The sequence below is a fragment of the Danio rerio genome, chromosome 21 (assembly GCF_049306965.1).
Source record: "Danio rerio strain Tuebingen ecotype United States chromosome 21, GRCz12tu, whole genome shotgun sequence".
Classification (NCBI taxonomy): Eukaryota; Metazoa; Chordata; class Actinopteri; order Cypriniformes; family Danionidae; genus Danio; species Danio rerio.
Window position 1 is genome coordinate 37,408,673 of NC_133196.1, and position 25,261 is coordinate 37,433,933.

At 38.6% G+C, this 25,261-nt stretch overlaps 2 protein-coding genes across 9 annotated transcripts in view; one reads left to right on the top strand and one right to left on the bottom strand.

The window, feature by feature from the left end:
* Nucleotides 1-25,261, top strand: part of clint1b (clathrin interactor 1b) — a 542,948-nt gene that overhangs the window by 375,098 nt on the left and 142,589 nt on the right. The window lies entirely within an intron of this gene.
* Nucleotides 1-25,261, bottom strand: part of ebf1b (EBF transcription factor 1b) — a 281,523-nt gene that overhangs the window by 31,708 nt on the left and 224,554 nt on the right. For 4 of the 8 annotated variants that reach the window (XM_073935435.1, XM_680898.11, XM_068216123.2 and 1 more), the window contains exons 13-15: nt 23,611-23,788; nt 23,294-23,473; nt 15,879-16,073 (exon numbers count right to left, since the gene is read on the bottom strand). In XM_073935435.1, the coding sequence (XP_073791536.1) occupies nt 15,879-16,073; nt 23,294-23,473; nt 23,611-23,788 (553 nt within the window). The remainder of the gene's footprint in view (nt 1-15,878; nt 16,074-23,293; nt 23,474-23,610; nt 23,789-25,261) is intronic. The other 4 variants (XR_012396818.1, XR_012396817.1, XR_012396815.1 and 1 more) reach the window with 1 other exon arrangement.

Below are 25,261 nucleotides of genomic sequence, written 5' to 3' on the forward strand. Positions count from 1 at the left end.
TAAGTCCTGAACTTTCTTACTCAAAACAACCTCATGGACAACAAGCAATCAGGCTTTAAGAAAGGCCACTCAACTGAGACTGCCCTGCTCTCGGTCGTGGAGGATATCAGACTGGCTTAAGCAGACTCTAAATCATCAATCCTCATCTTGCTGGATTTGTCAGCTGCTTTTGACATTGTAAACCACCAGATCCTGCGATCTACATTTGAGTCATTATGTGTTGCTTGCACGGTTATTCCGTGGCTCAGATCTTACCTCTCTAACAGGTCATTCAGGGTGTCTTGGAGGGGAGAGGTGTCCAACCTACAGCATCCAAACACTGGGGTACCACAAGGCTCTGTTCTTGGGCCACTTCTCTTCTCCATCTACACAACATCTTTAGGATCAGTCATCCAGAAACATGGATTCTCCTACCACTGCTATGCTGATGATACCCAGCTATACCTCTCTTTTCACCCTGATGATCTCTCGGTTCCGGCTTGCATCTCAGCCTGCCTGACGGACATTTCACACTGGATGAAAGATCATCATCTTCAGCTTAACCTCACGAAAAGTTTCTGCCAACCCGACTCTACATCACAACTTTTCAATTCAGATGGACGGGGCAACCATTACTGCATCCAAAATTGTGAAAAGCCTTGGAGTAACGATTGATGACCAACTCTCTAGAACTGCTTGATCGTGCAGATTCGCACTCTACAACATCAGAAAGATCAGACCCTTTCTATCTGAACATACAGCTCAACTTCTTGTTCAAGCTCTTGTTCTCTCCAGACTGGACTATTGCAACTTTCTACTAGCCGGGCTCCCAGCTAACTCTATCAAACCTCTTCAGATGCTCCAGAATGCAGCAGCACGAGTGGTCTTTAATGAACTTAAAAGAGCACATGACACTCCGCTACTCATTCGTTTGCACTGACTGCCAGTTGCTGCACTTATCAAATTCAAAGCTTACAATGCTTACAAAACGATTTCTGGCTGCGCCCCTTCTTATCTGCTCTCACTTCTGCAGATTTATAGGCCCTCCAGAAACTTGCGTTGTGTAAATGAACCTCGCTTCGTGGTTCCATCCCAAAGAGGGAAGAAAACGCTTTCCCGAACGCTCGCGCTCAATCTGCCCAGTTGGTGGAATGAACTCCCTAACTGCATCAGAACGGCAGTCACTCGCTGTCTTCAAAAAGCGACTGAAAACTCAACTATTTAATCTCCACTTTTCTGACTAATGAACTCCTCCACTGCCTACAAAAAATAAAAAAATTACTAATGTTTTGCTTCTTACACTGTCCTTACACACCTGAAACTTGTCTACAGCACTTATTCATTGTTGCTCTTATAGTTGTGTAAATTGCCTCCTTGTCCTCATTTGTAAGTTGCTTTGGATAAAAGCGTCTGCTAAATGACTAAATGTAAAATATCAGTGACTGTGCATCTAAATACAGTACTGCAATTGACCATTAAACACTTCACACACTATATTATTATTATTATGTTTATTTTGTTTTGACAAATTATTTTGTGAAGTAAATAAACTAACCAGTTTCTTCAGACTTTTTAGTGCATTTTCCACTAAAGGTTTTCCATTTTTGGGTGCACTGCACCTTAATTTTATAAGGTTAACATTCATTCATTTATTTTCTTGTCGGCTTAGTCCCTGTATTAATCCAGGGTCGCCACAGCGGAATAAACCGCCAACTTATCTAGCAAGTTTTTAAACACCAGATGCCCTTCCAGCCGCAACCCATCTCTGGGAAACATCCACACACACATTCACACTCATACACTACCTACAATTGGTTCAGTTCAGCACTCGAGCGACACTGAATCGGATTGATCTGAATTGAACTGCTCGGGAATTATTTTACCACACGTGTTCAGTATAACGAAATAGTAATGAATCATATCGTTAAGTCTTACAAAATTATACAAAAAGGAATCGGTTTTAGGCAGATTCGACTCTTTACTATTCACTAAGGAGCTGATTCATAGAACCGAGACGACTCGACTCAACCTTTACCAGGCAACGGCTCTCCTAATTTGAAATCCACCTGTCATCTTTTCATCCAGTGAATTCATCCTGGGTAAGTGTTTAAAAGACAAATTCTGTCCGTTAAAGGATTGTTTTGTAAATATTACTATGCAGTGTGTAATTTAAAAGAATTAACCAAGTGACTTTAGTTGTTGTTTTGGTTATGTCACGTTGTCACTAGTATGGGTAACTGTTGTCTGGAGCAATGTTGTCATGCGGCATTTTAAACAATAAATAACAGACGACAAGCGGTCATTTTAACGTTAGCTTTTGCGGGGTATTAGATACAAAGAGTTGATCTTGAGTGAGTTTTTGACCATAGTAACGCTACCTGAAAAAAACGTAAATTTTGGGGTCAAAAATTGATGGGGTCAGGGAATGATATGTGTAAAAAAATATTTTACCCCATACAGATTGGTATGGTTGTGCCACAGATTTAGATTATTAAATGTTAAGTCTTATTTTACTCTTATTATATTTATCTTTTTTTGCAGCTACAGCAATTGATGTTGAAAAACTGATGCTACCAATCACTCCTTATTTGATTATTCAAGGTAATGTTGATGTCTTGATTTTTAAGTTTCGATTAGATTTTTAAATGTCAAGTTGTTCACAGATTTGTTGTGAGGAGTTTTATGTACAAACTCTTTTTCTTCTTCCAGTAGTTCCTATATTTAAAAAAAATAGAAAAAAATATGTTAAAACAACCACGGCTAGGCTAACCCTAACCCTAACAATTGAATACAATTATGGTATAATGGTATATGGTATAATGATTGTGCTTGCTCACAGTTAGTTTTTTCTTTCAAGTTTTAGTTTTCCTCAAGTGATACATCAGTTCCCCTTCGGATGGGGAACTTCAATGCTATAAGTGGATTTAATCCACAAATGATGATTTCGTTTCAAGTTTATTTAAGCATAGGGAAAGCAAGGAAATGCCATCCTTTTCGCTTCAGAGACTGTTACAGCCTTCTGAGAGAGTCAATGAGGGTTCCTCCTGGGTCTATCCAGCGATTTCGAGCGAACGAGAGCAGTCTCCCGGTCCAGAGTGTGTACACGCAGCGGCAGACGGTCGACCTGGGTTTCTCCCTTGCCTGGCGTTCTTTGGGTCCGGTCCTCCAGAGCGGTGCGTATAAAGTTGCAAATTTCACAAAAAGAGCAATGAAGTCGTACAGCACGTCCTTTTCAGGATGGCCCTCCGACCATGCGTTTCTGAATGCGGTGGTTTCCTGTCCCCGGATGATGGGCATGAGCACTGTGTCGCATGTCTGGGGGTCCAGCATGTTAATGCAATGCTCCCGGGCAGTTCACTCCAGCTGTCCTCTGCACTGCAGCGGGTACTCGGGCAGATTTAAGGGGTTCCAGTGGGAGATAATCCGTCACCTCCGGGCCCGCGGACTTCCCGCTCTTCCAAGCGCCAGGCCTCCAGGCCTCCGGGCCCGCTCGCCCCCCTCGGGCAGGTGAGCGCTGTGAAAACGGATCCTGAAACGGACCAGGCTGCTTCGGCTGTGGGGTTGGAGATGGTTTATCCCCCAGCTCCATGGCGGGACCGACTAAATGGGTGCTACATAGAGGACCAGAGGGCTAAGCCTTCGAAGCCTCTCAACCTCTTCTTCCCGGAGGTGCACAGTAGTCTCACGCAGTCTTGGAGGGCACTATTTTCTGCCCGTGCTGCTTGTCCCTCCGCCCTCACCACTCTTGACGGTGGAGCGGCCAGGGGGTATGTGGCGATATTTCAGGTCGAGCGTGCGATTGCGCTCAATCTTTGTCCGCGTGGCGCCTCTTCTTGGAGGGGTCCGCCTCGTCTCCTGTCCACAGCCGGTAAGTTATCTGCCTCCCTTGGAACCAGAGCTTACAAGGCAGCGGGCCAGGCTGCTTCTGCCTTGCACGTGATAGCCACCTACCAGCAATACCAGCTACCAGCGCTACCACTTTCGGTGCATTTTGCCAGTGGCTCACGAGCGCTGGGAGGACGGTCTCCTTTCTCCCACACCTCAAGCCCCCTCTCCGGAGTTTGGGTGCGGAGTGAGAGCAAATCTCTTGCCTCCAGCTCTTCAGCGAGACCCTCATGCTTCCCGGATCAGCACACCTACTCCGCGCTGCCCCACTGCTGGTACGTCAGCGATTGTAGCGATGAGTCCATTAGCGAGAGCCCTGCCTGCCTGGTTAGGGCGGGCCAGCCCTACGCGGTGGCTCATATGCACAGTCAGACTCGGCTATGCGATTCAGTTTGTGAAACGGCCCCTCAAGTTCACGGGTATGTATTTCACCAGGGTCAGCCCCCTGTCCGCCCCTGTCTTGCGAGACGAGATTGCTGTCCTCCTGGCAAAGGATTCAATTGAGCCGGTCCCTCCAGCCAAGATGGAGAGCGGGTTTTACAGCCCCTACTTCATCGTGCCCAAATAGAGCGGTAGGTCACGGCCAATCCTAGATCTGCGCGTTTTGAACCGCTGTCTGCACAAGCTGCCGTTCAGAACGCTCACGCAGAGGCGCATCCTCCAGTGCGTTCGTCCTTGGGATTGATTTGCAGCAATAGACCTGAAGGACGCGTATTTCCATGTCTCCATTCTACCTTGCCACCATCAGTTTTTGCGGTTTTCGTTCGAAGGTCGAGCTTGGCAATACAAAGTCCTCCCCTTCAGGCGCTGTCTGTCTCCGCAGGTCTTCACCAAGCTCGCGGAGGTTGCCTTAGCGCCCCTTTGGCTCGCGGGCATCAGGATACTCAAAAATCTCTACGACTGGCTGATTTTAGCCCACTCTCGGGAACAATTGATTATTCATAGAGACAAGGTGCTCTGGCACCTCCACCTATTAGTGCTTTAGGTCAACCGAAAAAAGAGCAAACTCACCCCCATGCAGAGGATCTCTTTTCTCGGGCTGGAGCTGGACTCGGTCACTATGGCAGCGCGCCTCTCCGGAGAGCGCGCTTAGCTGATGCTGAACTGTCTGAGAGAGCTCGACAGCAAAATAGTGGTCCCACTGAAATTATTTCAGAGGCTCCTGGGGCATATGGCATTCGCAGCCGCCGTCACGCCGCTCGGATTACTTAATATGAAACCACTCCAGCACTGGCTTCACGATCGAGTCCCCAGACACGTGTGGCAGGCGGGCACACAACGAGTCACTGTTATTGCACTGTCGCAGCGCCCTCAGCCCTTGGAACGACCCCTCGTTCCTACAGGCCGGAGTGCCTTTAGGACAGGCGTCCAGTCATGTTGTTGTTTCAACAGATACTTCCAGCACGGGCTGGGGGGCAGTGTGCTCCGGGCATGCAGCTGCGGGCCTGTGGAAAGGAACCCAGTTGCATTGGCATAACAAATTGCCTGGAGCTGTTGGCAGTGTTCCTCGCTCTCCACCGTTTTTTTTCCAGTGCTGGAGCAGTAGCACGTGCTGGTCAGGACGGACAGCATGGCGGCGGTGGCGTATATCAACTGCATGGGGGTATTCACTCTCACCAAGTGTCTCAGCATGCCCGCCGTCTGCTCCTCTCAAGCTCAACCGTGCAGTCGATGCGCTCTCATGGCAGCCTTTTTGTCCCGGAGAATGGAAAATCCACTCCGAGTCTGTTCAGCTGATATGGGCGCGATTCGGGGAAGCCCAGATCGATCTGTTTGCTTCCCCCAAGAACGCTTTTTGCCAGTTGTTCTTTTCCCTGAAAAAGGGGTCTCTCGGCACGGATGCACTGGCCAACAGCTGGCCTCGGGGCATGCGCAATTATGTGTTTCCCCCAGTGAGCCTGTTCGAGCAGTTACTTATTAAGTTGTTACAGTTACGAATTAATCCACCCCGCCCCCCTCTCATGCCCTCTTGGGATCTCTCCCTCGTTCTCACGAGCCTGCGTCGGATCCCTTCGATCCTCAACTCAGTATCTTTAAGATTTCTGTCCCTGAAGACAGCTCTGCTAGTCACGTTGATTCAATTTAGAGGGTTGGGGACCTGGAGGCATTTTTCTGTCAGTGACTCGTGCCTGTAATTCGGGCTGGCTTACTCTCACATTCCTGAGACCCCACCCGGGATAAGTGCCCAAGGTTCCTACCACACCATTTTAAGACCAGGCAGTGAGCCTGCAAAAACACTGCCCCCAGAGGAGGCAGACCCAGCCCTTTCTTACTTTTTCCAGTTGCGCTTTGCGTATTTGTCTTGACCGTACTCAGAGCTTTAGATCATCTGAGCAGCTCTTCGTCTGCTATGGGGGTCGGCATCAGGGAAGTGTTGTATCAAAACAGAGGTTGGCCCACTGGATAGTGGATGCCATCTCCCTCGCTTACAAGAGCCAGGGCGAGCCCTGTCCCCCGAGAGTGCGTGCGCACTCCATTCTGAGCATTGCATCCTCTTGGGCGCGTGCACGCGGCGCCTCTCTAACAGACATCTGTAGAGCTGCTGGCTGGGCAACAACTAATACATTTGCAAGGTTTTACAATCTGCAAGTGGAGCCGGTTTCCTCAAGGGTATTATTTAACCCTTAGTGATTGAGGAAACAACTCGGTTAAGGTGTTGAAACACGCTTGCTGCGCCATTCTCCCTAACATGGAGATATGCGCGTTTTTTTATTTGTCAGTAAAGTTCCCCGTTAGGTGAGCCCTGCAGATTCCTCCGAGGCCCCCAGCACTGACTCAGCGGAGGAGTCACTCGCTGGCCCATTACGTTGTAGGTCTGCCTGCTGGTCAGCCCGCGTTTTGGGTAAAGGTGCCCGCTTTGCGTGATCCCCATTAGGCGATCACATATGCTTATTCAGCCATGGTGCAGTCCCCCCTCACGGGCGGACCCGTGTCTTCCCTCTCCGTTAACCATCTTATTATATGCGTACTCCGCCTTCTCAGAGCTAGTCCATATATTTTGCCAACATATCTCCCCACTGGGTAGCAGGGGGCCTCTGCAGTGTCCTCCCTATTGGAACTGCACGCTTTTCCAACGTTCTGTCGTATTTTCCTAGAATTATCTAGACGCTTGCGACTCCCAAAAAATATATCTAAATCTGTAAAACTTCTTTGAAGAGGGATAAGTAAGGGCCAGGAATCATGTTGGAAGGCTGCGCCTCTTTTTCATGCAGGAGCGCTCACGCCATGCCTGGCTATCCTCTCATCGGAGGCGAAGGAAAGGTGCAGTCATTATGGCGTTTTCCCGACATTTTCCCCATTTGTGGATTAAATCCACTTATAGCATTGAAGTTCCCCATCCGAAGGGGAATGTTCTGGTTACTAAAGTAATGCTATATTGCTATTGCTTTATAGCATCGCCATAATGATTGTTCCTTAGCTGTAAGTGTCAGTCTCTTCAGCTAAAAACGATGGCATTTCCTTGCTTTCCCTGTGCTTATATGCGGAGCTAATTGCAATAAGGCACACGTGCGCAAGCTTACCCTGCCAACTCATTTGGCATTTCATTGGCCCGTTATATACTCTTTCAGACAACTTGCTTTCTAAAACGAAATCCCCATTCGTGGATTAAATCCACTTATAGCATTTCCGTTCCCCCCCTTGGGGAATGAGGGTTACTTTAGTAACCAGAGCGTTTTTATGACTAATGCTTGACACTTGAATTGAAGGGGCAGTTCACCCAAAAATGAAAAAAATGGCATTTTTGGCATCCTTCACTTGTTTCAAAATAGTTTGATTTTTTTTTTTTTTCGTTGAACACAAACCCAGATATTTTTAGAAGAAATTTGGTTTAAATATGGATGTCAATAATTACAGGTTTTTAACATTCTTTAAAATATCTGCGTTAGTGTTTAACAGAAATTCAAACTGGTTTAAAACACGTGGAGTAAATGGTGGCAGAACAGCAAACTATCCCTTTAAATATTTTATTCTGAGACTTTTATTTATGTGTTTTGTCTTTTGTCATATTGTCTTTTTAGCTCAGATTGTGATGGAACTGGAATGCGACACCAGTTACTCTTAAGTCAAGAACTGAATAAAGCACAGATTATGGAGGGATCTGCTGCTAAACTAACTGGAGGGAAGGAACCTTTAGGTAAAAACACCTGCTTTATTTAGATTTAACCCTCTGGGGTCGAAGACTGTGTATAAGTGTTTTGACCTGTGGTGTCGTTAAACTGCTGAAATGAACTTAAATTACACTTTCAGTTTTGATCGTACAGATAAGATCAATACATTAATCGAATCTGTTATGTATCTACTTTTTGTTCCGTACACTCACAACAACAACAAACGTGTGTGCTTTTGCAAAAAAGGAAAGCAAACAGTGTAGGCATTCTGTCTTTTCTCTCTCCGTGAACTGCTTTTAGAAACGCGTCAGTAAAATTCGCTGAAACTCTGCGAATACAAAACGCACACATATGAGACATGTATTTCTAGAAAGCTTAAAGTGTCTACTTTTAAACACAGCTATGCATGTTGAAAACAAACATTGCTTGATAAAGTAATCAGTATGAAATCAACGCTATGTCTAGTTTCTCAGTCTGATCTCATTAGTTTTAATGCGACCACGCCCACGAGGCATTATTTTTACAAGCGTCTGAAGACGCGAGCAGACTGTGGTCAGAAAAACACGTCACTAAAATGAAAGGAAATAGCAAATAGTAAACAAAGATTACGATTTCTGATATCTATATAAAGCTTGATATGTCTACTTTTGTATTAACCAATTCAAGTCGAAAACAAATTATCTCTTTTTATGTAATCTGTATAAAAGTAAGGACTGTACGGATTCTTCTATATCGCCTCATTACAGCAGCGTGGTCTCGCCTCTCAGTAAGCGCGCTTCATATGTAAATCCAGATGTGAAAACAACGGAGGTAAAGGACCAGTGGCAAAGAGAGCTAAAATAGAAGAAAATAAGCTAAAATAAAATAGAAGAAGTGCTCCGAGTTTGGTCAGTATAATGCGAGTAATGATGGTCTGTGTCATGCCGACAAACTGTTAGATGAAGATGTAGCCCTCAACATCACAAAAATGTATAAAAACGCTACAAAAGTGGACCAGTATCAAATAATCCTGTGTCTGTGAGTCTCCGCTGATGTCAAGACGAAGGCCAGTTGTGACAGTGAAATACTGCCTTTTTCCTGCGCCCCTACTCATCACAAGATACCTGTCTGCAAGACTACATTTCTAAGTGTCCTTTGTAAGTTTATTCTTTAAATAATTACTGTGAATACCGAATGAGAGGATGATAACTTGCGCCAAAAGCTGCTGTGATGCGCTCGACTGTTTAAAAGATTTCATTATCGCACATGGTGTTGTTTTTCACGTGCTTTCTTTTGCTCAGTTATTTTTGTTAATATGGACTAATCATCATTCTTTAAAATAACATTGCTCTAATATGAGATTACCAAAACTAACTCAGAATCTTATTATTATAATTCAAACTTTGTAGATACTATTCCCTATATTTATGATGTATTGTTTTTTTAACCAATTTAAGATGTTTGACAATATTAAGATAATATGTTGCATTTTGGCATGTTTTTTTTTTTTTTACTTATTTATAAACTATTTATAGACATAAAGTTAAATAAAAAATATCCTGGGTTTGAAGAATATTGTGTTCCTGGACTTCACTGAGCTTAATAGTTTAATGTATAAAATTGTGAATGAGCTTGACAATGTCTTAAATAATAATGTCAAAAAAACAACATTTATCAAAATGGATAAATCTCATTTTGCAACTAAACTCTTCATTTACAAAAAAAAAAAAAAAAAAAAACAGTAGATTTGCTATGTGTAAGTTTAAAAGTTTGCAGAGATTTATAGAGTGTACTCAAGTTATTTTGTGTGATTAATATATTTTAAATAAATTGCAAACAAAAAAGTATATAAACTTTCCTCTGATTCCTTCTTGAAACTCTTCCCTCCCAGTCACATACTGTGCCTGTCTGATGGCTCATTATGCAGCTCATTATGCAGGCCTTTGTCTTCAGGTGTGACTCACTGCATAGTAATGATAGTTCACGCCTTCTCGCATAAACCAATTTCACTTAAAAAAGTGTCTTAGAATGTATAATTCATTATATTGTTTTTTGTGAGCAAGTTAACAAGATGGTTCTCACATCAATTTAAAGCAAAAACACTAGACTACCAGACCCAGTTCTCAAACGTCTTGTGCACAAATGTTCTCTGTGTGTTTCATGGCCTTGTTTCAGTGACTTCAAAATTTTAGTTTTTCATTAACCACGCGTAAACATTTCTTTCTCAAAAACACAAACACATACAACATGCTGCTTAGGTATGATTGTAGTCCAACTTGTGCTGTTTACAGTGTTATCACACTTTAGCCATTAATATGTTTTTAAGATATTGAAAACAACACAAATGTCAGTGCATGTCAAAACTTCTCCACAGCCCCAAAACACCCTCAGACCCCAGAGGGTTAAAGTATATTTAGATCTAAAGTATTGTGGTGTGTTTGATCAAGGGTGCAGTTGAGCTCTGCTGGAAGGTAGATCTCCAGGAACAGGGTTGAATACCCCTAGTCTAAAAGCTCAAAAATGCTGTTTCCGAGGTGAGGTTGGAGTTTAGAAATAGATTGATTAGGATCGATGCTTAAAGTAAACGTTTACTTCTCTCTGTAGATCAGACATGCTTAGTATCTCTCACATTTCAATAAATTGTTTCTTTTGGTTACTTTTTACATCTATATATGGGTAAGCAAGTATTTAATAAATAAACTTATTTTAATCGACTATACTTGACCAAATGACTGTTACCCTAGCTGCTGGAAAAAAAAGTAAAATAACAGATTTTTTTTTTTACAGTGTGGGTGAACATACTACCTTGATGTCCAACAAAGGCTGCACAAGAGCTCATTTGATAGCACATATTCTGTTTTGTCTACATCTTTGACAACCTGGAAGTGCTTTGACATCAGTGAGTAATACATCTTCATATTATCATGCATACAGGAATTCTGCAAGCCTATCTTTGTTAGTTTGTAATTAGCAGTGACTGTTTAAAAAATATATAAGAATTGAAACTATTCTCAATGTTTTACTGATGCTGTGCACAGTAACGTCATGATGATTTAATTGAGGAAATGTCATTAGAGAGGTGTTCCTAAAAAAAATTGAATGAAATTGCTTGATAAAATATTTATTAGTCTTACTGACATGCCATCACTACAATAGCAGTAATTGTGAATTGACAACAAACTGTATTTCGCCAACAAAAAACAATAAAAACAGTGTTTTATATATATAAAACAGCAGTGCAGTGTTTCATTTCTTTATGAATTCAATATTTAAGGGGAGGATTAGTTTTTACTCCAGTGATTGATTTTGCTCGTCATTTTTGCAGGATTATCAGAAGTGCTCCTGCCCTTTTTCACTTCCAGTTTCCACATCATCATTTGGACTCCATTTTGTCTTGTAGCAGTATTTTCACCTGTTTTTAAAATTTTAAGAATTTTTGATGCATTAATTGTTGACTGGTTTTAATTATCAATTGTTCATTAGTGTTCTGTTGCTCTGTTATATTGAATTATTGCTACTGTTTTAGCATGGTTTACAAAATAAACTTTCATTGTGAAGTTAAAGTTTCAGTTTCTTTATTTTTCTTGTATTTATTGAACAGTTAAAATAACACTTGAATTTTTGACATTTTTTTTACTCATTATAAAGTGGCACTATTAAATAAAATTAAATAACATTTAATAAAATACTATACAGTAATAATAAAAGTAACGTTAAAATACCGTAGTTCTGAAGGGTAAAAATGTACAATAAAATACTGTTTTCAGTTTTGCAGTATGTACACCACTACTGTAATTAGTGTTACAGTAAAAAACAACAACAGTAAAATGATGCCATTTAACAGTAAATGTTATACTATTGTAATTACTATAACAGTAATGTTACTGTTTTATGAAACACAGCAGCTAATGGATAATTGTTGCCAGAAACTTACTGTTAAATGAACAAGATTTTTTTTTTACAGTGTACTGAACCGAGAATAGATTAAACTGTTCCACCACTAGTATTTAAGGGTAGGCTGTAAAAATGAGTTATTTAAAACTATTTTGTTTAGAAATGTGTTGAAAAAATCTCTCCATTAGACAGAAACGGGGGGGGGGGGGTGGGGGGATAAACAGGGAGGCTAATAATTTAGGGGGGCTAATAATTTTGACATCAGAACAGTTCTAACATTCATGGCTCTATACACCAAAACAATGGATTTGAAATGAAACAAACAATTTGTGCTTTAACTGCAGACTGTCCCCCGAGAGTGTGTGCTTTAATTTGAGGGTATTTCCAAATCAGGTGAATGCTGTATGAATTACAACAGTGTGCATATGTGCCTCCCACTTGTTCAGGATTCAAAAGTAATGGGACAGAATAATAATCATAAATCAAACTTTCCCTTTTTAATACTTGGTTACAAATCCTTTCCAGTCAGTTATAGCCTGAAGTCTGAAATGCATAGACATCACCAATCGCTGGGTTTCATCCCTGCTGATGCTCTGACAGGCCTCTACTGCAACTGTCTTCAATTCATGCTTGTTCTTGGGGCATATTCCCTATAGTTTTGTTTTCAGTTCATGCTCAATCAGATTTAAATCAGGCAATTGACTTGGATATTGTGTAACATTTTAGTTATTTCCTTTAAACAATTCTGGTTGCTTTCGCAGTATGCTTTGGTCATTCTCCATCTGCTCTGTGAAACGTCATCCAATGAGTACAGAAGCATTTAGCTAAATATGAGCAGATGATATTGCCCTATGTAAAACACTTCAGAATTCATAACAATAAATCACATTATCAATAAATACAAGAGAACCAGTTGCATTGACAGCCATACATGCCCACGTCATGACACTACAATCACCACGCTTCACTGCTTAGGATAATGAGCAGTTCTTTACCTTCTTCATACTCTTCTCTTCCTATCACTTCGGTACAAATTGATCTAGGTCTCATCTGTCCATTGGATGTTGTTCCAGAACTGTGAAGGTGGATGGCATCCACTGTCTGAACAACCTTTTCTGTGGTCTTCCGGGTGTTTCGGTGCTGCTAAGCTCACTCGTACATTCCTTCTTTTTAAGAAAGTTCCAAACAGTTGTTTTGGCCATGCCTAATATTTGTGCTATCTCACTGATGAGTTTTTTCTGTCATCATTTTTTCAGCCTAATGATGGCTTGCTTCATTGATAGTGACAGCTTTCTGAATCTCATCTTGAGTGTTGACAGCAACAGACTCCAAATGCTAATAAAACTTGAAGTCAACTCTGGACCTTTTATCTGCTCATTATAATATATATAATGAGGGAATAACACACCTGGCCAGCTGAGGAGACAATTGTCCCAACACTTTTGGACCTTTAACAAGTGGGAGGCACATATGCAAACTGTTGTAGTTCTTACACCATTCACCTGATTTGGATGTAAATACAAAGTTTTCAGTAGTTTGGGTTGACTCAAATTTTAAAATTAACATTATTATTAATATTAATATTGAGATTTTGGTCACTCCTCTTTTAAGGTGTGTGAATAACAAATAAATAACTCATTAAATAACTCACAGATAAATAACTCTCTAAATAATTAACAATGAAATGTTGCTAATTGAATTATACCAATGTAAAGGTATTCATTTTATGAGCAAATCTGAAGGATTAGAGAGGGATTAGTGAGATGTTGCTAATTTGTAGGTGGATGGAAACGTAGCTATTGTCAATAGAAAAAGGACTGATACGCTTATATTTACGCTCTACTTAGTGAGGTGATCAATACAACAATAGTGTTTTTTTTCACTGGATGTCTTGAATGGCTTGCAGTGGGAAAAAAGTGAATTGTCCTCATGTAGTGCAGTGATACTTAGGTTGACTGGAGAACTACAGGTCAGATGGTGAAATATGCAGATTCTTGACAGCTAGAGGAAAGAGTTTTGCTGGGCAAATTTACTTGCAGAAGTAAATTTTGGCTGTGCTGTTGTCACTTTTCTCATCAGGAAGAAACTCAGTACAACAATGTGTCCATGAGGGAAAGCTTTATTCCTTTTTGGAGGAGGGATTGCTTGACCTCGCCTCTCAAACTGAAGTGACGTGATTGGGTCATTGCTCTTCATGTATGCCATCACATTTCACAATTCCATTTTGCTGAGCTTGTTGTTTTATCCCAAAATACAGTTAAACAATAGAGTGCTTTAGGACCTTAGAAATGGTTAATTTCTTTTCAACATACATTTCAAAGTTCTTGTGATGATGTCTTGGACATGGGTAAATGCATTGTTTCTTCCTGGGCACACACAAATCCAGCACCGTCCCGTCCCCTTCTGATGGTTATTTCAGTATTCAAACATTAAATAACAAATGCATCAAGTCAAATAAAAACGAATATTTTCAATATAATTTAGCTAACTGCTGCTCTTTTTATCTTTGTATTTTTATAATTTCATTTTTGTTATTTTTAATATTTTATTGTCTTCATAATTAAAGCTATTGACAAATAACTGCTTAACACTTTCGAAAATATTTTGCGTAGCTACCCAGCTATTAAAGATCACGAGAACAAAAAAGAAAAAAAAATGTTGTTACATGGCCCCTAAATATCCAACTTATATTTAACTGAATTGTTAAAAAAAAAAGTCGTGAAAATTGTTTAATTTATTTTTATAAAACATTTGTTTTGTTTTTTTGTTGTTGTTTTTTTTGTTGTTTTTTTTGTAAAGACAATACCGAACATCTATGATGTTAAGCATGTCTTTATTCGATGCGCAACAGACAAAAAGTCATTCATCAGTGCATGTAGTCATTGGTAAAGTTCTCACCGGGATCAGAGCAAGTTTTTGTGTTACCAAATATAGCGCTGCCTGCAATAAACTCACATTCAGTCAGGCTAAGTAAAGGTCTCATTGCCTAGGATGTCAATCACATTAATCAAGCTCTAGCCATAAATAAAATAATAGGTTATTTTATTATTTTAAGACTTTAGATGGTTAGTAAGTCATTTTTATTATACATGGTTATATCGAAGTCAATGAAATAATAACTTTAATAAATAAAATATGTTCGTAAGAATGTGGTGGGCCAGTGATTCTCTGCCAAAGACTGCTGTTTAAAACCCTTTTCAAAACTGTATCGTTCACACATGTATTATTTTTTAAATATTAAATGTGGTGTAGTTCACTTGTGGATGTCTGATAACTAGTGCGCTTCCACTGAGCCAGCTGTGGTAGCTTGGCAACTGAGCCGTGACGCCAACACACAGAATCTGTGCCTAGGCCCTTTTTCTGGATTTTCTGCTCTGAATCGGGCTCAGGTGCAGTTCTCTTGGCTGGCACTGGCCCGAAACTAAATATGAGACATGACTTTTAAAGGACTGTTTCTTGTGTAGTTTGCACCTTCATTCCAGACACAGAGAGCTGAGGTGAAGAGTGAGTATTAAAGATTAAATCAGCCCGTTGACAAAAGGCCTGTTGATTCTGAATCTTCTAGCCTTCAACTCTGAAAGTCCTGTTAACAAAACCAGTTTGGTGGTCATCGAATGCCTTTTGCTTATCTATGAACTGGCTCTATGGGCCAAAAGATTCCGATTGTGACGTGGAGACATCTGTGATTATATATATATATATATATATATATATATATATATATATATATATATATATATATATATATATATATTTTTTTTTTTACTTTTAGAGATGACATATTTAGTGTCTGTGTGAATAATTTACACTCTAAACCATAATAAACTGTTGAAGAAATTGATTTTTATAATTGGATAAAGATGTTAATCCAAAAAAAAAATTGCTTAATTTATGTTTAAATGTGTTTTAAGGCTTGCCCTACCTAAATAGTTTATTCATTAAAAAAAGAAACCAAAAAGAGTTTTCAGTGATGTCACATTTGAACTCTTTTACATAAAAAACACATCTAAGAAGGATATGAGTGTGTGTTACCTTGAACACCATTTCCATTGGTGCTGGTGCATGTAGGTGGAGGTGAAGATTGTGGTCGAATGACAGGAGCAAAAGCACTCTTTTGTTTCACAGCTGAAACCATGTTTGCCGGAGAGAAGGAGAAGATTCCAGAGGAGTTGATGCAGTTTGAGGGTAGGCTGGTGGAGGAAGCCATGGTGGGGCTGGAGGGGACAACTGCAGGAATGCAGAAAGTGAGGCTGAGAAATGCATTTCAGATTTAATAGAAATACAAAGAAAGAAAAATAAATTAGGGAAGAAAAGACTTGGAGAAATAATTTTGGGGAGGATTTGATTAGTGCAGTTGACAACCCAGGACAATCAACATAAAATTTTAAATTCTCAAATTTAATTTAATCAGTTGAATGGAATACAAAATAGCCATTTGCAGGTTGACTCCTTAAGACAATTAAAAAACTTCTCTGTTAAAGTTTTTATCTCACATGTCTGTAATTTCAGTAGTGTACATTAGTTATTATCACTAGCAAACGTGAAACACAAATGCATGACTTTGGAATTCAAATCTATAATCAAGGCCACCAAAGCTGGGGACACTTGACATAAGGACACTGTAATTTGAATGGAATCTACAGCCATGTTAGTCTGTCTGTTTATCCTTTTCCCTTAAGTTTACACAATTGAAAATTGGTCTGTATTAAGAGCAGATGGTTGTTAGTGTTATCTTTTGGCTCGTTTACCCTGACTGGTACAGTACGGAACAGTTTGGGTCGGTACGGGTCACCTTTATCAGGCTTGGGTTTCCACCACCAAGGGTACCCTTTTGGTGGGCGTAGTGTAAGACATAAAGTTTAAGTCGACGTCATGCTCGCTCGAATAAATGTCAACAGTAAAGCTGTACAGGTAGGTCGTTTACATATCAATGAGAAGCACTTCTCACAAAACAGATGCTTTACACAAATATATATATATATATATATATATATATATATATATATATATATATATATATATATATATATATATATATATATATATATATATATATATAATATGTCTGGCTATGTCTGAACACTTGTAAGTGTTCTACGCTTAGTGTTGTAATGAATATGTATGAGGCAGTGTTTATGTGTTTGGTCTTGTTGACCAAGATCTGCTACACTACTGCTACATTGCCTATTAGTGCAGAGCAAGTCATGATACTTGCTTCTGCCAGTATATTCACAGATTTGCTCCCTGGAATATAGCACATTACAGCTGCAAACATGACATACATGTCACCCCAGTAACAGGTGGTTACCTTTGTTGATGTATTAAATTGTTAACATCAACACTGAGGTTTTTAAATTTTGAAGAGCAAGCTCATTAGTTGCTTATAAGTCTGCAACCACCTGTGCCATGTAGTTGGAAGCAGATTGGATAGCACCTCACTGCAAGAATCTTAGGAAGGTCACCATTTAGTGTACTCAGTGCTGGGTTGCAGCTGCAAGAGCATCTGCTGCAAAAAACGTATTCCAAGATAATTGGCAGTTGACCCCTGTAACATTGTGGTGACCCCTGATAAGCCCTGATTCAGGTAGTATGTCAAAGCAAAAAGAGTGATGAAATAAGTTAAAACTGGGATTGCTGAACATTGCTAAAACTATGATTACATGGTCTTATATTATGCTATTGCTGGTTGATTGCTGCTGGCTGATCGATTGCTACTGCCTGCTTCTGAAGCTGTTGCCTGGCTGTTTGTAGTTCTTAGCATTTATTGCTCTGCTTGAAATACTTCTTTTAATTATTAGTCATTGTGATCAAACTCTGTTAATCAAATTATTTACTAGCAACTTAAAATTTAAGGATCGCTTCTGTGAGCACATCGTGATAGCATCGCACCTCACATGTTTTCAACATCACACAGCTTCACCGTTTCTAATCTTATAATGATTGTATACACTGTTTGAAATCTCTTTTATGAGCACAGTGTGTTAGCATTGCAGTTCAAGCCTGTTTTTAACCCGTCTTTGGTCTGTTTTGTTTTGAAAGTGCATTGCAGAGCTGGTGCTAGAAAAGCTTTTGTGGCAAAAAATAAATAAATAAATAAATAAATAAACTACTCTGTCATGCACTTCCATGACCTGACACAGACTGCTTCACTTCCACTTTAACTGGTGCCATTAATGCTAAAACAACAACAGTGCTTCTTCTAGTTAAAAAATAATATCCTTTGTTTAGCAATTTTGTTTTTGCTTCTAAATGGTATTTAATAATTGAATCTGTGCCTGCATCTCTTTAGGTTAAAATAAACAGTAAATAATTTAACTTAAGTTAGCATTCTATGAAACATGCATTGATGATAATCGTTTGATGCCTTATGACACACTCTCTTTTTATTTCACTTGGCATCAGATCATTGCAAGTCTACCCTTTACGTGATGGCAGTGTTGAGGATCTTTCTCAACGACACTGGTTTTCTGCCCCTCAGTTTTTTGCATAGGACTTCTTCACAAAAGGAGACATTTTAAAGGAAGCTGAAAACGTTAACCATTCATTTGTGATTAGCAGAAGAAGTAGACTGAAGTTGGAAAAGAATAAAGAATGTAAAGGAGTAATGTTAACATAGTTTTCCATTTGGGCAGAACTATCCCCTTAACTATAATCTAAAAGAGATGTTTAAATTTGTTTACTGACAGGTATGTCAAAATATTTTCTTTACAGATCTAATTTTGATCGACCCCCTTACATCATGTCTTTGCAACAGATGATGTAAAAACAGATGCTGACACAGTGGTTGGACATATACTCTTGTGTCCATTTTTTTAGATATTCTCAAGATGCATCACATTGGCATGGCTGTCAATGAAGTGCTCACCTTTGTACAAGGGTGAGTAATAGAATTATGGGTTAAATAGAATTATGATACACTGCATAAATGCTTGAACTGGCATGATATCAGCAAGCATGCTGATGCATATATACTTACTGTCCATATCCTTTTTTTCTAATGGCAGTGATAAAACCTTAAAATAGTCATATAAATAAGACATTTTACAAAACTGTAAAAAAAGTTATGCAAACATTTTACAACCAAACATGAATTGGCATAAAATAAAATTTGCTGAATAGTTAGTTAATCTGTCAATCATTTAGCATCATAGGTGGTTCTTGACCATCTAAAGCATTCAAAGTTCCCAGACTTCCAGTCGTCAATCTGCGTACATGAGATTATATTATAATATAATACTAGTGTATTATATTATGTATGCCTTGGACATACACTGTGTGTCCAAGTTACAAAATTATTTTATTGCAGGCGGACAGAATAAAATTAAATAATGAAAGAAATTATTCACTGAAGACCAACTTATCCGAAGTGCATATCCACCAGCCCCTATCAAGCAAGCAACAGCACCAAGAACCAAAACTCTACAAATTGATGGAAGTGAAGAACAAACCACAACAAACCATCGTAGAAACGGTTCAATTAGGGCAACCAGTTCTCTTCTGGCAAAACATCATATGCAGAGCTGCAGTATGGATGTTGAAGGCTGGACCATGTAGGTAACCAGGAAGGTATTCAGACTAGCTGATAGGATCAACGCAGACTTTGTCTGTTACTGGTTCTTTCAAAATTATCTATATACGTTTGTGTTTCCGAGTGAAAAGAGATGTGTTTTTATTTTATATTTAAACTGCCACAAATGAGAATGAAGGCTGTTTCAGAGTTTATGTGCCACCATGAAAATGATCTACTGCCTACAATTAATTTGACATTCTAATAATCACAAATTGTACATAATAAAAATTGAACGTAGTGGATATGATACTTTTAAGGTAAACAAAAAATGCAGTTTTACAGATGCTTGTAATGTGGCCTCCAAAAAATTGGTTATTATCAAAAATCACCTTCAATATTTGGAATAATGACAGGGACTAAGCTCAAAACTCATCAAAGGTTAGGCAGTATTCTTGCAATCTTGTAGTTGTGGCTACGGTTGGATTTGTAATTTTCCTTTTTATCATAAAATACATCCCCATTTGTTACTATTTTCCTCTTTTACAAAGAGTAAACAAACCCGTCACACATTTTTACAAATGAATCAACATAAAATGTCTTGTCGAACTTTGGGAGCCTGACGGAGATGGTTGCTTCACCGATTATCAGAAATCACAGATTATTGTTTCTGGACTGCTTTCTAATTACCACAGAGGACATGCAAGTTTAAGTAGACTATTTGCTCTAAATAAATTGTTATTAACATGTTGTGAAGAAAAAAGCTCTTTGTTAAAAACTGGAATGTTTTCTGGTAGTGTCCTAGACTTTTCCATGCTTATGGCTCAGGGGCGTAGATTTAGGGTGGACGGTGGGGACGAGTCCCCACCAATATCCACAAACTACCGAAATGTCCCCATCAATAATTTAAATCACTTAAAAACATTGCGCTGTCAGTATAAACCTAGACATGCCAAAAGGGTTAAATTCTGTTCTCTCCTCGAGTCGCACCACCCCCAAACACATATGTACATTGTGATTGGGTGTGCCTTTCCCTGCTGTCATGTGAGTGGCTGCTTTCAGATCATAGTTTCAGATACAAACAGCGCCAAAACAACTGCGCGGGGGGAATTTCCCGATGTGTGAAGTGTGTGCCTCGCACAAGTGAGGATGGAGGTAGCAAGAAGAAGTGGATATAAAGAGCTTTTTCCAATGAAAAGCGTAAGTCACATAAACTCAAGTACGCTACGTAATGAGTCCATCATGATAATGCCGTTATGCTAGTGTTTTCACCGCTTTTACGTTCAGTCTAACGTTAAAACAGACTAACGTTAGTCTGTAAACAATATTCCCTGAAAACTAACCGCAGAATAAACACCTACATGTAAACGTATATGACCCTGCCAGTTCTCCTAATCTCTTAGAGCAACATCTCCAATTTTGGTTGAAACAATTTGACAGAAAAACTACAGCCTGTGCTCCATCTTTTAATAATACTATGAGACATGTTTAATTTGTATGAAAAATGAACGAAAGTCTTTATTAAACTCTCTCTTTATCCGTTAATAAACATTATTTTAACATGACACTTTCAGGCCTGTAGCCAGTTTATTGAAAGGGGTTATTTGTTTTCTGAAAAACTGAACCTTTTTGCAGTTATTTACCTGGTTTTCTGTTTAATTGAGGTATAAATATTACATTTTAGTGACATATTAAGAACTAATTTTTGCTGGATAATCTTGTTGGATAGTTAAAACAACTACACTTTTTGATTTACCAAAACTATTTCCTACCATTTTGTCAAATTGCTTTATTTACACATTTAAACTGTAGGTTTTATTACAGTTTTATAAATAATATAAATACTTTGAACTAGAAATTAGGACTTTAAATTCTTAGAATAAAGTAATGAAGTACAATACAGATGCCAAAACATCTAAATGCCATGTAAAATGAGCATTTTCTCAGCCTTGTATATTTATGTTGAGTAATTTCACTTTAAAGGCAATGAAAAGAACGTATTTGTCACTATAAAAGTAAAATCACTGAGTCCACACACAGGAGTTGGAGAAAAATGCTAATTTTAGAAGAAAATATGAAATGGCATTTAGAGGTTTTTGCATCTAAACTCTTCAAATATGTAAATATACTTATTTTTTAAATACAATTTTTTATCATAATTTTCTTTGGGAAATCTGTTAAAACTTGATTTAAATTAAAAACTGAAGCCTAAAGGCAAATAACAAACTGGCCAGCACATTCAACCTTCCTCAGTGAAAATTTGTCCATTTGAATAATAAGATAAATTCAAACATAATAATAATAATCCAACTTTTGGTCTTTCAAACCACCTGACCCCCCTTGGCTACACGCATGACTATTTAATTTAACTTAATAAATTGTGAGAAGAGAGGATTACTTAATAATACATTTTAATAGCAGGTAAATAATAAATAGCAATATATATATATAAACAATATTCATTCTTGGCGGGGGTGACTCGTCCCCAGTCCCCACCACTGTCAAGCGCAAACCTACGGCACGCTTGTGTCTCCTCAACCAGGAGTATGGCGGCTTCGAAAGCCTTTCGTTCTGGCCAGTACCTGACTGGCATCTGCAACCTTTGTAAGGTTTTATCAGTTGGACCTGGACCCTACTCCGGGTTCCAGTGTCCTAGCAATATAGGAGAACTCATACCCGGCATGTAAAACTATGGCGTGTTTGGGATAGCGTTCCTATTGTGTCTCCTAAAGAGATGCAGCGTAGAGTTCCCGAAAGGGAACGCGTCAGGTTACGAATGTAACCATGGTTCCCTAAGGGAACGAGACGCTGTGTCGCGTTGCCATACTTTTTCATACCTGGTGCGCTCCGTTTGAGAGGTATAAGCTAAAGTTCACTGTGAGTGTGGGCCTTTTATACCTTCGGTCTGACGCCACACGCACGTTGCGTCCCGCCAATTACATTGGATTGATTACACCTGTGCTTCAGAAGGTTATAAGAGAGGGATGGTATCCCATTGTGTCTCCTAAAGAGACGCAGCATAGAGTTCCCGAAAGGGAACAAAACCTTAGAGTTACCTTTTCGTAAACTAAAAAATAAAGGTGAAAAATAAGCAGAAAAATAGACAGACTTTATATAAGGCTTTTATAAAGGTAAGAATACTAAACCTTTTTTTCTATCTCTTCCATTTCTAATCTGCTCTAAAAAAAACTAACCCATTACCAATCATCTGGACTATGCCGAATGTATAGGACCTATCAGCCTGCATGCACCCATAACAGTTTTGTGACAGAACTTTGTATTAAGCCCTTTGACTCAACTGTTACCACTTCAGTGTTGCTCCTTATTTTATTAATTTAATTAACACCATTTAATTCACAGACCAAAATCTGACAGAAGCAGATGAAGTCAATTTTTGTCAAAAAGACCAGAGTCATCAGGGGATTACCTGGCTCAAATGCACTTGTCTAGTTAATTGTAGAGCATGAACAATTAAGAAGTTATAAATTCTATTACACCCAAAGACCCATGCTAACCTTCGTGGAATGAGTGTACATCAAAGACTGAAGTTTGTTTGGAAAAAAGGCATGCTAGAGCATATGAATTAGAATTATAATTTGTTGAATTTCCTGCTTGAAAATAACAGTTCCCAAAGATTGTATTTTATTTACATTTAAAATTTTTGATATAAAAAAATCTTTTTTTTTTTCTGATAACACAAAATAGGATATTTTGAGGAATGCTTGTTATAATGGCATCCATTGACTTCCATAGTAGGAAAAATATTACTAGCAAATAGGGTGCTAGAAAGTACACAAGAATTTATATCAGAAGAAACACAAGAATATAACCTAAATAGTTAGGTATACGTGAAGGGTGAGTAAATTATGATTTTATGAAATTTTTCCCTAAAGAAATAAAGAAGTGTGAAGTGTGTAGTGATCACTTATTGAAAACTCACTTGCGTAGGGTGAATTGGCAGCAGAGCCATTCAAGAAGTTTGGGGAGCCAGTCAGGTTGGTCATGCCACTGTTACCATAGCCATTCATGCTAGTAGATACTGTACTGTAACTGCTCTGCTGAGGGGTGGAACTGGGTACATAGCCATGTGGTGATACACTACTTGTGTTACGACCGAAACCTTCAAGATAAAGAATACTTTAAATTAGTGTGGCATAATTTGGCTTTACTCCACTTAACAATTTCTTTACAGCATACTTGTTCAAGTATATATGAGTGTATGAGGAGGAAAAACAAACAAGAAAAAACATGTCTCACCCTGGTTTCCACCTTGAGATGATTCTGAGACATTCACGGCAAGCTGCCCAGTAAAGGAATTACCTCCCATCATGCTTGTATGGACAGAGCTGTTAGTGAGACCAGTGAGCTGGTTGTGGCTTCGTGGCACATTATACAGGGCCTCAGCAATGTCTGCCGCTCTTTTAAGAATGATTTCCTTAGGAAAGAAATGATCTTTTTAAATGTATCTATCATCTTTAAACGTAACACAGCATATGTGGGTGTTTTCAAACTATGACCATAGTCTGATTTTAAAAAAAAAGTCTGTCTGTCTATCTATGTATATAAACCATATGACATACAGTATTGTTGATAGGAGCTACTTTGTCGAATACTTGTTGTGAGTCAAAATACAGTTACAAACCTTTATAAATGATGAACAAGGTGAGAACCAATAAGCATTTGATTTCACTGACATGATAAGTAACCATTTGAAATTGTTTGCAATAAAAATAAATAAATAAATAAATGAAAATTGATAAAACATCAAAATGACACACTGAAATTATGTCCCTATTTTACATTTTAATGTCTATTCAAACATAAGTAAATGTACGTTTGATATTATGATGCAGTTTCTTAACATTTCCATGTGGAAAATTTGAATCCTGTTTTCACTTTAATTAAGGCCATCAATGATCTATCACTTTGCTTATTTTGTAACACCACAGAATCTGACATTCTTTATAGCAAGCAAAAAAAAAAAAAAAAAAAAAACACAAATTTCTCTTCACTATTTCCAAGAAAACTGTTTTAATAAACTGGAAAACTAAAATTTGCATTCATATTAACCATTGGACCAATCTCCTTATAGAATTAGAAAAAATACATTAACACATAAAAATATATCCATCTTTACCAACACTTGGATCCCATTTCTTCAATATCTTAATATATTTCAATCACCCTGAGCCCATGGATTCTTTTACACACAAGCTTGCTTTTTTTCATTAATACCATGTCTTTTCTTTCTTTATTGTAATTTTCTGTTTAACGAAGATAATATATTTTTTAACAAATCACTAAACATAATGGTTTTACCAACTAATTTCTAATGACTGATTTATTTTATCTTTGCCATGAAGACATAAAATGTTGGTAAATACTTTTTAAGATAACAGTATTCAGCTTAAAGTGACATGTAAAGGCTTAACTAGGTTAATTAGGTGGCCTAGGTAGGTTAGGGTAATTAGACAAGTCATTGTATTATGATGATTTTTCTGTAGACTATCGAATAAAATATTGCTTAAAGGGGCTAATAATATTAACCTTAAAATGTTTTTTTTAAATAAAAACTGCTTTTATTCTAGCCAAAATAAAAAAAATAAGACTTTCTTCAGAAGAAAATATGATATAGGATATACTGTAAAAATGTCCTCTATCAGGTTAGATAATTTACTTCATTCTCGAAGACAACATCGTTCTGTTTCCCCTTATCCTGTAACCCTTAAGAACTCCGCAACTCCATGCCCTATTGAGCCCATGCAACTGGGTAGAAACCAGTTATCAAGAGAAGAACGAGAGAGAAGACTAAAGAATAACTTATGCCTGTATTGCGGTCTTTTGGGTCATACCAAGTTCCAGTGTCCCCACAAACCACCCTCCAAGACATTATCGGTGAGTGCAACCT